Below are 13,534 nucleotides of genomic sequence, written 5' to 3' on the forward strand. Positions count from 1 at the left end.
CCTGTGCCTGGGCTGGCTCCACGCCTCCCTGAGTTTGCGGGAGCCGGAGCGACCCCTGCCCAACTCTGTGAGTACAATGAGGCCATGCACCTCTTATTTTGGCGACCCATCCTCACTGGTGTGTCTTTTGGACCCCATGGGATCGGGAGGTGCCCCTACTGATTCTCTGCTGGCAGGTCTGCCCTCAGCACCAGACGAGCCCCTTGGATCCACAGATGGACCTGTACTGGCACTGGTTGTACCACCTCGACCTTCCCTAACACCGGTCCTGATGCAGATACTTTCAGCACCGTCAGCGCCTTCCAGCTGTGCCATCCCCATTCTAATTCCCGACTCTGAGACAGAGCCAGAGGGGTATCATCCAGCGCTAAGTCCAGCACCACCTGCAGAAATGCTTACCAGGTTGGAGCCTGTATCCTATTCCTGTGGGCTAGAACTCAGGAAGCATTGGGAGGGGATGCTATACCCTGAAGAATACCTGGCCCTAGACACGAACATGGGCTGGTGTGAGAACTTGGTAGAGGCAAGTGAACTGGAGGCTGGCCATCATACAGGCATGCTTCTTCCCTTTACCGTGGCTGTTAAGAGAGCATCATTTGCTATGGTAGTGAGAAAGGTGGCAGAGTTCCTGAACCTGTGGCATTTTGGGTTGTTGCTCCCATGCCCTATAAGATTCTATTGCACAGGTGTTGCCATTGGTTCCAGAAGAGGCCTGAGCCTGCTTTCCCAAGCTGTTGCTGATGAGAGAGCGAGAGATGCAACAAAGTTCACAATCATATTTAGACTAGATACCATCAACCCGCTGGGCAGGGTGGTTTAATCGACGGTGGCCTTACGGTGCAATGCCTAGATGAGAACATCTAGCCTTGCTTATGGATATGTCCTTGATGGCTCCTGTCTTTTTGGAGACAAGACGGACTCAGCGCTGGAGCGCTTCATGGACAGGAGGTCTACAGGAAGGTCCTTGGGCCTTTCCATGGACCATCTCCAATCTCAGTTTGCCTTTCGCTCCTTTCATTGCCATAGAAGGGGCTTCCAGTTGTGTCTTTACCTTCCCAGCCACCATGGTGTTCAAGCTTCTCAGCGTCTACGTGGCTGAAGACGCTGTACCTACAGACCCCGTGGGTTGGTTAGCCAGCGGTTAGGCCAGTCCACCACCCTGCAGTCAGTGCAACCTTTAAACCCCTTTTGTTTGCCCTCTTACCATCATGGGCACCCAGTGGGAGGTAAGATACGCTATCACATGCCCCACTTGAGGTCTGTAACATCAGGCCAATGGGTTCTTCAAATTGTCCAAAGGGGCTACTCCTTCTCCTTCTTGACTACCGCTCCACCGAAGCCACCCACTTGTGACAGACTGTCAGAGGACCACCTTACCGTACTCTGCCAGGAAGTCACTGCACACTTGGCCAAGGGGGGTATAGAGAGGGTACTGATGCTAGATTTAGGTAATGGTTGGTAATGGTTGCTATTAACGCTACTTCCTGGTGTCCAAGAAGGATGGAAGATATTGTCCTACCCTAGACTTGCACTCTGTTTCTTTCTCAAGAAGAAGAAATTCCAAATGCTCATGCTCGCTCAAGTCCTGCTGGACCCAGGAGACTGGATGTTAGCATTGGACTTGCAGGATGCATATGTTTGCATTCACATACTGCCCGCCCACAGGTGTGGGCTATTCTTCTGGGTTGGCCTCAACCACTATCGCTGTGCTCCCTTTTGGTCTTACCAGTGCCCCTGTTCACTAAGGTGATGACGGTGGTTGCAGCTCATCTGAGGTTATCAGGGGTGTCAGTCTTCCACTCTCTTGAAGACTGGCTGATGCAGAACTCGTGGGATGAGGCAGCCATTTACGAGAGGTGGAGATCGGAGGCCTCTGGTCTCTGGCGGAATCTGGACTCCAGATCATCCTGCTGGAGCTCCGGGTGATCTGGCCGGTACTGAAAACCTTACTACCCTCCATAAAAAGGAAAGGTTAGTGTTAGTGTTGATGGACAACACTAATGCCATGTGGTGCTGCAGTAAACAAGGTGGCGTTGTGTACCTTTTGTCAAGAGGCACTGCATTTATGGACATGGCTGGAATGTCAGGGCATATCCCTGGTGGTTCAACGCCTGGGGGACTCTCTAAAGGCAAGAGCAGACAAACTCAGCTGAGTATACCTAGCCGATCACGAACGTGCAGTGTCAGCTGTTCTCTGCACTGGAGGTTCTAAGGTGGCTTTTGCTCCGAGACGATTTTCATCTCAGTTTGAACTCAGGCCTCCTGTACGCCTTTCCGTGCATACCACTCCTCCCCATAGTTCTAAAGATCAGGAACAACCAGGCCCAATTCATCCTTCTGCCTCTGGTTTGGGCTCAGGAAGTTTGGTATCCCGGGCTGTTGAGCATGGCCATCAGTCTTCTAATCAGACTGCCCCTTCGGGAGGATCTTCCATCACAGGAGGAGAGGAGGGTTTCCCAGTCAAACCTGTCAGTGCTCTGCCTTCTTGCATGGAGATTGAGCGGTGACACATGACAGCTTTCCACCTTCTGCCTGAAGTCTTTAATGTTATCTTGTCAGCCAGACATCCCCGATTCACACCAAGACTGTATACGCCTGCCATTGGAGTAAGCTTGTGCTATGGTGTGCAGAGAAACAAGTTGACCATCTTTCCACTCTCATCTCCCAGGTCCTTCTCTTTTTCCTTTCTCTTGCCCAGCAGCAGGGCTCTGCTCTGGGCACTCTAAAGAGCTATCTTTCTTCCATCTCAGCATGTTTGTGGTTGCCAGATCAGAAATCCCTCTTCAGATCCCATGTTGTAAAAAGATTTTTGAAAGGTTTGCAATACATGTTTCTAACTTCGTCCTTCATAATGTCTCAGTGGGGCCTTAATCTGGTCTTGACTTTTCTAATGTGCACTCCTATTGATCCATTGCACAATCGTCCCCTCAGGCTCCTTACAATCAAGACCCTTTTCCTCGTAGCAATAACATCTGCCTGGGGATTAGTAGGCTTCATCTACCCAGACAAGCTTGTTCTTTGCAGTAGAGCTTCCTTTCTGCCAAAGGTTGTCACTTACTTTCATGTAGGCCAGTCTGTCACCCTACTTACGTTTTATGCTCTGCCACACACCTCCAAGAAAGTGGAGCGACTTCACCGTTCCAACCCAAAAAGAGCGTTGTTATTTTACCTTGACCGCACAAGAGTTCAGAGTGAACAACCAACTCTTCGTGGGTTATGTTGGAGCGAAGAAGGCAAAGGCTGTTCAGAAGCAGACAGTCTCCAGATGGATCGTGCTCTGCATTATAATCTGCTGTGTACTGGCCAAGACGCACCCCTCAAGGGTCTGGCGTGCTCATTCCACGATAGCCAAGGCTGCAACCACTGCACAGCGTTCCGGTCCTGAACATCTGCCAGGCACCAACGTAGGAATCTCTGCACATGTTTACCAAGTACTACTGCTTGGACAGACAGGTTAGTAGGGATGGGCATTTTTGCCTGTTCAGTCCTACAGGACTTTATAGTGTGAAATTGTTTTGCAGACCTACCTCCTGGGAGGTATTGCTTGGGTACCTATTCTACGGTAAGGAGTATTCCTGTGACCAGAAGTGGCTATTAGATGAACAAGTTACTTACCTTCTGTAACTCCTTATCTAGTAGAAACTCTGTCTAGCTGCAGATTCCTTACCGACCCACTTATCCTCCCTTCTCTGCGAACAGATTTCTAGGCACAGGGTTTTTCCTCTTTCAGGACCCTGGATTTCTATACCAGTTGTCAGTGTTCTTCATGGCTCTGTGTTCCTGGTGTGGAGAGTCATGAAAAGAAACTGACAATAGCACGCCGAGGTGGCATCTTTATAGGCATAGTGCACATCACTTCTGGTGCAGAGGACACCACGCTGAGCCGAACGATGCCACTACTGACACATAGAGGTACTTCTCAAGAAAAGGTTCTGGGTTCAGTAAGATGCCTGGGCATAATCCTAAAATAAGGAATCTATGGCTAGATAGGGTCTCTACTAGATAAATCATTACCAAAGGTAAGTAACATGTTCTTCAGTCAGACTTTTGTAGACAGTTCTTAGTGAACAGTCTCAAAAAACTTTGGCTGATCAAGTACCTTACAATCGGAACATGTTGCCAGCCTCCTTGCTCATCTTCTCTGTAGCCCAATACGCCCACCTATTTGAAACAACTCGCCTTGCAGCATAAGCTGTGTTTAAAAACAGTAACAAAAAAATCTTATTGGCTGGACTTGTACCAGATTCATACAGAAAAAAACCTTTAGATAGGGTGCCTCCATTCTAGATGTGATTTATCTAAACTGATGTCTAGTTCTGCCTGCTTTCAAAGATAGACTATGGAACAGTACCTACTCAGGTCTTCCAGAGTTAGCAAGACTGCAGCCGAGTCTCAAACTTTAGTAAGACTGTCAGCGTGGAATAAATGGGAAGTCTTTCACAAGATAGAAGCTTCACTGACTTCCTTTGAAACACTGATTGAGTTTCCAAACCACCTTCCATATGCACAATGTCTTCTTTGCTTTCCGCAGAAGACCCTTATGGTAGACTTTCAGAAAGGCCTTGAAGACCACCTTTGTTCAAAGAATGAGCAACCTTCCAACTGTCAGTGCCAAGATCCTGTTTGAGTGAACATTGCATTTAACAAATAATAAATAAAATGCACTGGGTATTTTTGCATTAGACCAGGGATATGCATGATAGTGTCTCTCGTCAAAGTAAAAAACACATAGGTATAATATTCTAAATGTACTCATGATAAATATGTTTCTTACACTAAATTTGACTAAAGTGGACTTTATTTTTGAGTAACATGTCATCGTACTTAAATTTTAGAAATTATGTGTTCTGTGTTTTTTAAAGTTAAGCTGTATTTGATCTATGCACTATTCCTACATTATACCACTTTTTCTGTATATTTTAAGGAAACAACATATATGGTGATAAAATCAAGAAACTTTTGGAAAACATTAAAGACCCTCCTGAGCGGACATCTTACATTCTAATGGACAAAATTACGCCTCATCCCATAAAGAACTACCTGTTGAAGGCAGGGAGTGGTTTAACGCTATCGGAATGCATCTCTGAACTGGGTATTTTTGGAGTCTATGTCAGGTAATAGTCTTCAACATTTTGAAAAAATAAAATTCTATCCATGAAGTGCACAGTTAAAGCAGTAATTCAGTTATTTGTCCAAAGTCCCAGAATGAAAAAAAGAACCTCATACACATACGCTGTACTGCATATGGTTTTTGGTTGGTGAATCTAGTGGCTCTTAGAGCCATGCGTGACTGGTAAGGCCAAATAAACAAAAATGTCTAAGTAAATGTTGAAGAATTTCATAATTGGGCACAAACTGTGGAGCACGCTAAAGAAAAGGTACTATTAAAACTCTGAAGTCGTTTTTCTTTTTTCCTAAGCCTTGGCTGGTGCTTGGCATGTTCTAAAACGGCAAGAATTAAGAGTTGTTGCCAATTATGAATGCAAGGGCCGATAAGCAAGATCCCAATTTTGAAGAGGTTGAGCTTGCATTTAGTTAGATCAGTTCAGTTTGTGAGTGCCAGTAAACACTGACCAAGGGTACAGTTTTTTAGTCCACAAATTTAAGTAAAGTGAATTGTAGCTGAGTGCCCTTAACATAAAGGCACCTAGCACTGGAAAAAAGCCAATAGGTGTCACCCATTAGAGAGCTTTTGGCTTTGCCACTGTTTTTGTACAGAACTGTGGCTGGTAACACAGCATAGCGCTTTTTTGCTGGTGGGAAAATTACAATTAAAGAAATATTTCAGCAGAAAATTGCCTGGGTCAAATAGCAACCAAGGTTGCATTAACCTTCTGTTTGAACATTATCATCAGATTTGTTATGGAGTTCATAAGAGCCGTCTTCTCCCCCCGAGTTCTTTGTGGAATTATGGTATATAATAGCTAAATCTCTTTTACTTTATATAACATATTCAGTTAACTAATTGAGCTATCGGAGGAGCAATTACAGATGTTCCTCAATTTGGAAGAGATAGTAATTGGGGGCACAGCTTCTTCTGACCAACGCCTTCTCATCAGGTAGTGGGAAGTCTGGGGGGCCCTTGCACGCTTCATTGGCATTTCAAATGATCGTTGGTCAGAGTCAGATGCAGCTTTCTGCATGCTGGTGAGAGATCAACATAGTACTTTTTTCAGTTGGGACGAGACAGGCAGGACAGGCAAGCAAGTAATTAGGAAGTAGAGGGGGATACAGGCAAACAATATTGACAGAGAGGGGTGCAGAACAAGGGGCAGGAACGCAGAGGAGGGTGGGTGGGAGATGAAGAAGCTCAGAGAAGGTGGGTGGAATGGTGTGGAAGAACGAGCACGGAGAAGGGGTGAGTGGAAGGGAAAGGAGGAGCATGGAAGAAGGAGTGGGTGGGGGCGGGGAAAAAAGCAACACAAACAAGGGGGTTTGGAAGGGGTAGAAGAAATAGTACCTCAATCACAGCACAAGCAGTGGATGGACACTAATGAAGAGGAAACAATAAGTGCTTGATCTGTACTCCACAGAAAGAAAAGAAAGTGATGCCCGCTCACGATGGCCAGTTAGGAGGCTGAACATGGTAATTAGTGGGTGGGCTCCAAGCCCTTCATTGTAAACAATACCCCTTGCAGTGACTGCACATGCGCTGTTGGCAGGAGAGACCTAAAAAATGAGGTGAAAGAAACTGAGAAATTAAATAGCCTCAGAGGGCCTCTTCTCATGCTTCAGGTCTTAAAGCTCCTTCCTACACAACTTTGCTGTTTGTGAGTTATGAGGTGAGTTGTTGAAAATTTATTTTCCATCACATGGACGCAAACAGAATTAGAAGCAGAGTTTTATTCGGTGGCCTATACGTGCACAATGATGCATCCCTGTTTCACACTGTGTGTAATATAACAATAGGTTGATAAAAGGGTTGGAAACTATGTGCAGGTAACTGCAGCCAACTCTTTTAAACACTGTTTGATATAATCCAATTCCTGGGTGCATTATGTTCAAAATTGTACCAATGAAGAAAAATATTCTGTAATTCACTGGTTTGCCTTCTCAAACTCCATATCTTTATCTGCTCCCAATGGGAAACTGTACTTAAAATATATTTAAAGGCAGTCCGCAAGTTGACCTATGAGAGAGAGAGGCCTTGCAACAGTGAAAAACGTATCTGGCAGTATTTCGGTGTCATGACACAGCACTACATATCCTACCCTTAACGTACACTGCACCCTGCCCATGGGGCTACCTAGGGCCTACCTTAGGGACACCTTACATGTACAAAAAAGGGTACACTTGCCAGGTCAAATTGGCAGTTTTAAACTGCACACGTTTACAGGGCTACTCATGTGGGTGGCACAATCAGTGCTGCAGGCCCACTGGTAGCATCTGATGTACAGGCTCTGGGCACCTCTAGTGCATTTAACTAGGGACTCGCTAGTAATTTAAATATGCCAATCATGGAAAAGCCAATTACAGTTGCCCAGAGTACCAAAACCAGCCAAAACTAAGTCCAGCACACAGTCAAAAACACAGAATGCAGAGGCAAATAGACAGGGGAAACCACACCAAGGATGCCAGGTCTAACACATGTCCCCCCCAGCTGAAAATAGGGCGAACTACCCAACCTCATGGGAATTCACATCACTAAGGCAGAAGAATCTGAACAGACCATCAGCACTGGCGTTTTCTGTTCCAGGGCGGTGTTCCACCGTAAAGTCCATTCAATCTGCATTAACCATCTGAGGGGCCTTTGGTCTGTCTGAGCCCGAACATGAGTCCCAAACAAGTAGGACCTCAGCTTCTTCAGTGCCCAGACCGCAGCAAAAGCTTCTCGCTCAATTGCACTCCACCTTCGTTTCTGGGAAAGTACCCTCCTACTAATAAAGGCTACAGACTTGTTTAGGCCCTCTTCATTTAGCTGTGCAGGTACTGCTTCTACACCATGCTTTGAAGTGTCAGTCTGCATAACGGATTCCTTGGAGAAGTCGGGTGCCTTCGGCATGGGTGCCGTGTGCATGGCTGTCTCCAGGGCATCAAAAGCTGTCTCCCAAGCCTCAGTCCAGATCACATTTTTAGAATGTTTCCTACAGGTCAGCTCAATCAAGGGTACAACAATGGTGCCATTCCCCTTGACAAACCTCCTGTAGTGTACTGTGAGACCTAGAAAGGCCCTCACCTCTGTCTGGGTCTTGGGAGGCTCCCAAGCCAGAATGGTATCAGTCTTTGGCTGAATGGGTGCCACCTGGCTACTCTCCACCTGGTGTCCCAGGTAAACCACAGAACCATGCCCTATTGTCATTTACTAGCCTTAATAGTGAGACCTGGCTTTTGCAGAGACTTCAGCACTTCACAGAGGTGCTGCAGGTGTTCCTCCCAGGTGGCGCTGAACACTGCAATGTCATCCAGGTAGGCTGCTCTGAAATCCTCCAACCCAACCAAAACCTGGTTGACCAACCTCTGAAAGGTGGCAGGGGCATTTTACATCCCAATGGGCATAACCCTGAACTGGTAGTACCCATCTGGGGGGATGGAGGAGGGAATATGCTGACCTCTCCTTCTCCCCATAGGTTAAGGCAATCTGCTAGTACCCAGACGCTAATCAAACATGCTGAGAAAACTTGGCAGCTCCCAACCGATCAATGAGCTCATCATCTGTGGGGATGGGGTGCACGTCAGTCTGCGTGACAGCGCTGAGTCCACGATAGTCCACACAGAACCGGAGTCCTGGGGTGGCATCGGGGGTGGCATCCTTTGGGTCCAAAACCATTGGGTTGGCCCAAGGACCACTGGACAACACACTAACCTCTAAAGCTAACATCTTGGAAACCTCATCCTTGATGCTAGCCCTGCGCTTGTCAGTCACCCTGTAAGTCTTGTGTTTAACAGGTGGACTGCCCCCAGTGTCCACATCATGTGTACACAGATGAGTGATCGCTGGAGTCATGGAGAACAAGGAGGCAAACTGTCCCTACAACTTGTGACAGTCCGTTTGTTGCTCTAGGGTCAGTGTGGGGGAGAGGTTCACACCTTCCAAAGACCCATGTTTCTCCTGGGCAGACAGGAGTGAGAAAGAGGTTCACTCTTCTCTTCCACCCCATCATCTGTTGCCAAGAGCATAAGAGCATTGTTAGTTCAGACCTCTCAAAATGAGGCTTGAGGCGGTTCATGTGTAGGACCCTTGAAGGGTTCCTGGGAGTCTGCACGTTCACCAGATAGGTGACCTCACTCTTGTGCTCAACCACCTCAAAATGCCCAGTCCACTTATCCTTGAGAGCACAAGGCTTTACTGGGGCAATGACCCACAATTTCTGGCCTGGCTGAAACTCAACCAGAGTGGCAACCTGGTCATACCAGCATTTTATGTTTTCCTGGCTTCCTTGTAGGTTCTCCTGAGCGAGCTTCCTGTCTGGTATATAAAGGCCAGCATGTAACTAATCACATCCTGTGGGGGGCTTAATGGAGGCCTTCTTCAAGCCCTCCTTTACCAGACACAGAGGTGCACTCACAGGTTGGCAGTATAACAGTTCAGAGGGGCTAAAACCAAGTCCCTTTTGTGGTACCTCCCTGTAAGAAAACAGAAGGCATTGCAAGAGGACATCCCACGTACGCCTCATGGGTTCTGACAGTCCCATAATCATGCTCTTCAGAGTTCGGTTGAACTTCTCATTCAAACCATTTCCTTGGGGGTAGTAAGGAGTGGTGAACTTGTAGGTCACCCCACACTCCTTCCACTGAGTCTTCATATAGGTAGATATGAAGTTGGTACCCCTGTCAGATACCACCTCCTTGGGGAACCCCATGCGGGTAAAAATCCCCATCAATGCCCGGCCCACCACAGGGGCTGTCATTGACCTCAGAGGGATGGCTTCTGGGTAATGGGTGGTGTGGTCCACCAACACCAGGATGAACCTGTTGCTCATGGCTGTCTTGGGATCCAGAGGCCCCCGATGTCATTGCCCACCCGTTCAAAGGATGTGCTGACAACAGGGAAGAGTTGGAGGGGAGCCTTACACCCCCCCCACTCCTGCCATTTGCTTGATAAGTTTGACAATACGCATTTGGGGCATAAAAGTGGGTGACAATCCTTTCAAAATTCTTGTCCTGCCAAAGGCACATCATGAGCTAAACCCAGTAGGTAGGCTCTGAAGCACTAGGGTCCCACCAGCAAATGTGCTGCCCCAGGCTCAGCAACCTTAGGCTCACTATACAGGAGGTCATCCTCCCAATAGATCGAGTGTGATCCAGACTCCTTGCCAGATGCCTGGCCTGCAGCCTGCTGCCTGCTTCCGCAGACCCACAAGAGTAGGGCATGACTACTGTGCCTCACAGAATTCTTCCCTGGTGGGACCCCCTTCCTGTTGCCAATGGGTCAGCTCGGGCACCACCCCCAGTTCAGCTAATTGTTCCCCTTTAGGCTCTGGGGCGTCCCCCTCAGGGTCAATCTCCTCCCGGACTGTGGGAACTCCTGGGGCAGGTTTCCGTGCCCCTTACCCTTTCTCTTTCTGGCAGGCTGCCATAGACCGGGTGATCACACGCACCCATCCAGGCAAGCTCAACATCTCCAAGTCTGCCTGGGTTATACCTTACTCCAAGTGGAATCCTCCAGGTCATTGCCTAACAGACAATCAATAGGCATGGTTGGACTCACAGCTATCCTCAAGGAACCTGAGACCGCACCCCACTCTCAGGGAACCTGCACCACTTTGGACAGGCGCTCTGAGTTGTCTAAGGCAACTACTTGGTAAAGTACATGGGGAACTACCTGCTCTTCAGACACCAGGTGACACCTCACAGTAGTCACACTGGCTCCTGTGTCTTTCATAGCCACCACCGTCTGTCCATTGATGGTCACCCACTGCCTGTACTGCTTAGTGTTCTCAGGCACGAGGGTCCTCTGACCATCTCACTGTCCCCTAGTGAGACAAGGGGCATCTCACCTGGCTCCCACCCTTCTCCGGGAACCAATCCTCCCCAGGTGCTACACTGTCAAAACCCTTTGACTGAGCACCCTTGGGACATTGTGACCCACCTGATCACAGGCATAGCACTTGTGGGGACCCTTCTCTGCAGGTTTCCCTATAGAGATCCATGGTTTCTTCTCTCTAGGGGCTGGGAATCCTTACCCTGGGAACTAGGTTGGGGCCCTTTAGAGAAACCCCCCTGTTTACCCTTTGCCCCCCCCCCCCCACCCTCACATACACACATGTCTTCTGAGACGGACCATGCACACCCTTGGCTGTCTCCCCCCATACCTCTTTTGGACCCTGGTGCTCTCCTACCGGTCTACTTCCTGAGAAGCTTCCTGGGTTCAGTCAGCTTGCAGTCAATTAGGTGCTGGCATAGCTATGGAAAATAAAACCTATACAAGTGCTCCCAAGCAATCAAATTGTACAGCTCCTCATAAGTTGTCACTTTACTGCCCTTCGCCCAACCATGTAGTGAACCGCAGAAAGAATCTCCGCATTCCATCCAAGTTTGGGATTCCTTTTTCTTATGGGATCTAAACTTTTCTTTGTACTGCTCAGGAGTAAGACAATATCTTGTGAATAGGGCATCCTTCATGATGGAATAAATGAGTCCCTGAGGATCCCCAAAGGATTTCAGGGTGTCCCTCCCCTCTACCTAAGAGTGCTTCCACAGACTCGCCCCCACCAATGTGCTTCAGGAACCATGTTCATGTGAAGATCGGACTCATACCCCTTAAACCACAGATAGATGTCATCCTCCCTCTTGTAATCCTTTACTAATCCTTTGGAATGTGTACCCCCCTTTCAGTCTGCACTGAGGTACTGATGCCACCATCTCTGCTGGGCTGGCTCCTTTGGTCTCCAGCTCCCTCAAACTTAGCTCATGAGCCAAAAGCATCTTTCTCCTCTATGGCCAATCTTCTCTCTTCCATCTCCATTTTAAGTTTCTCTAATTCAAATTTGTGCACCCTCTCTGCTTGTCTGTACTGCAACTGCTCAGGGGTCAGACCTTTTGAGCAAACACTACTTCTTCCCCCCCAGGCAGAACAGGGTGACCCAACACAACCTCATGAATACTCTGCACCTCCTCACCTCCATCCTCCTCCTCTGTGTGCCCCCCCCAGCCTCCTTAGCTGCCACACAGGCCCTCAGTGCCTTTTGCAGCTCCTCCTTTCTAGATTAGCTCTTGATTGGGCAGGCAACATCTTTGCAAAATTACTTAAGTTGATCACTGTATACCAAAAAGGCAGAGGGATCCCTAGAAAAAAGAAAAAAAAAAGGGAAGCACAAAAAATCAAAAAAGAGAAAAAACAAGTAGTATGTGGTCATGCAATGGTCTGCACTAAAAACAGTAGTGTACACTTAATCACTGTATGTCAAGTACAAATACAAGTTACATATTCTTAACGCTGATCACCAATGTTAGAAATGGGATCTCTGGTTGGCAGTCAGTATGCACTATGTCCAAGCAGGGACCCTCACACTAGTCAGGGTAAGGGAGATACACAACTACAATAATGTAGGAAAGTACCATCTTGCCTGGCATGTTACCCCCATTTTTACTTGTGTGTCAGTTTGTTTTTGCCTGTCTCACTGGGATCCTGCTAGCCAGGACCCCAGTGCTCATAGTTTGTGGCCTGAATGTGTGTTCCCTCTGTAGTGCCTAACTGTGTCATTGAGGCTCTGCTAATCAGAACCTCAGTGCTTATGCTCTCTCTGCCTTTAAAATTGTCACTGCAGGCTTGTGACCATTTCTACCAAATCTAATTGGCAGACTGGAACACCATTATAATTCCCTAGTATATGGTACCTAGGTACCCAGGGTATTGGGGTTCCAGGAGATCCCTATGGGCTGCAGCATTTCTTTTGCCACCCATAGGGATCTCAGACCAATATTACACAGGACTGCCACTGCAGCCTGAGTGAAATAACGTCCACGTTATTTCACAGCCATTTTACACTGCACTTCAGTAACTTATAAGTCACTTATATGTCTAATCCTCATTTAGTGAAGGTTAGGTGCAAAGTTACTAAGTGTGAGGGCACCCTGGCACTAGCCAAGGTGCGTGCCCCCACATAGTCCAGGGCAATTTCCCCGGACTTTGTGAGTGTGGGGACACCATTACACGTGTGCACTACATATAGGTCAATACCTATATGTAGCTTCACAATGGTAACTCCAAATATGGCCATGTAACATGTCTAAGATCATGGAATTGTCCCCCATACCAACCTGGTATTGGGGTGCCAATCCCATGCATCCACGGGGCTCCAGCAAACCAACTCTCTGGGGTTTTCACTGCAGCTACCGCTGCAGCCAACCCACAGACAGGCTTCTGTCCTCCTGGGGTCTGGGCAGCCCAGTCCCAGGAAAGCAGAACAAAGAATTTCCCTTTGGAAATAGGTGTTGAGGGCTGGGGAGGAGTAGCCTCCCCAGCCTCTGGAAATACACTGGTTCAGAGATTCCCCATCCCCTGCTCTGGCGCGAAACTGGACAAAGGAAAGGGGAGTGACCACTCCCCAGCCCATCACCACCCCAGGGGTGGTGCCCAGAGCTCCTCCAATGT

The 13,534-nt window shown here is 47.9% G+C and overlaps 1 protein-coding gene across 3 annotated transcripts in view; it reads left to right on the forward strand.

The window, feature by feature from the left end:
• Positions 1-13,534, forward strand: part of GSS (glutathione synthetase) — a 1,684,034-nt gene that overhangs the window by 1,513,109 nt on the left and 157,391 nt on the right. For all 3 annotated transcript variants that reach the window (XM_069243914.1, XM_069243916.1, XM_069243915.1), the window contains one exon: positions 4,925-5,114. In XM_069243914.1, coding sequence (XP_069100015.1) covers positions 4,925-5,114 — 190 coding nt within the window. The remainder of the gene's footprint in view (positions 1-4,924; positions 5,115-13,534) is intronic.

Source organism: Pleurodeles waltl, chromosome 7, assembly GCF_031143425.1.
Source record: "Pleurodeles waltl isolate 20211129_DDA chromosome 7, aPleWal1.hap1.20221129, whole genome shotgun sequence".
NCBI lineage: Eukaryota > Metazoa > Chordata > Amphibia > Caudata > Salamandridae > Pleurodeles > Pleurodeles waltl.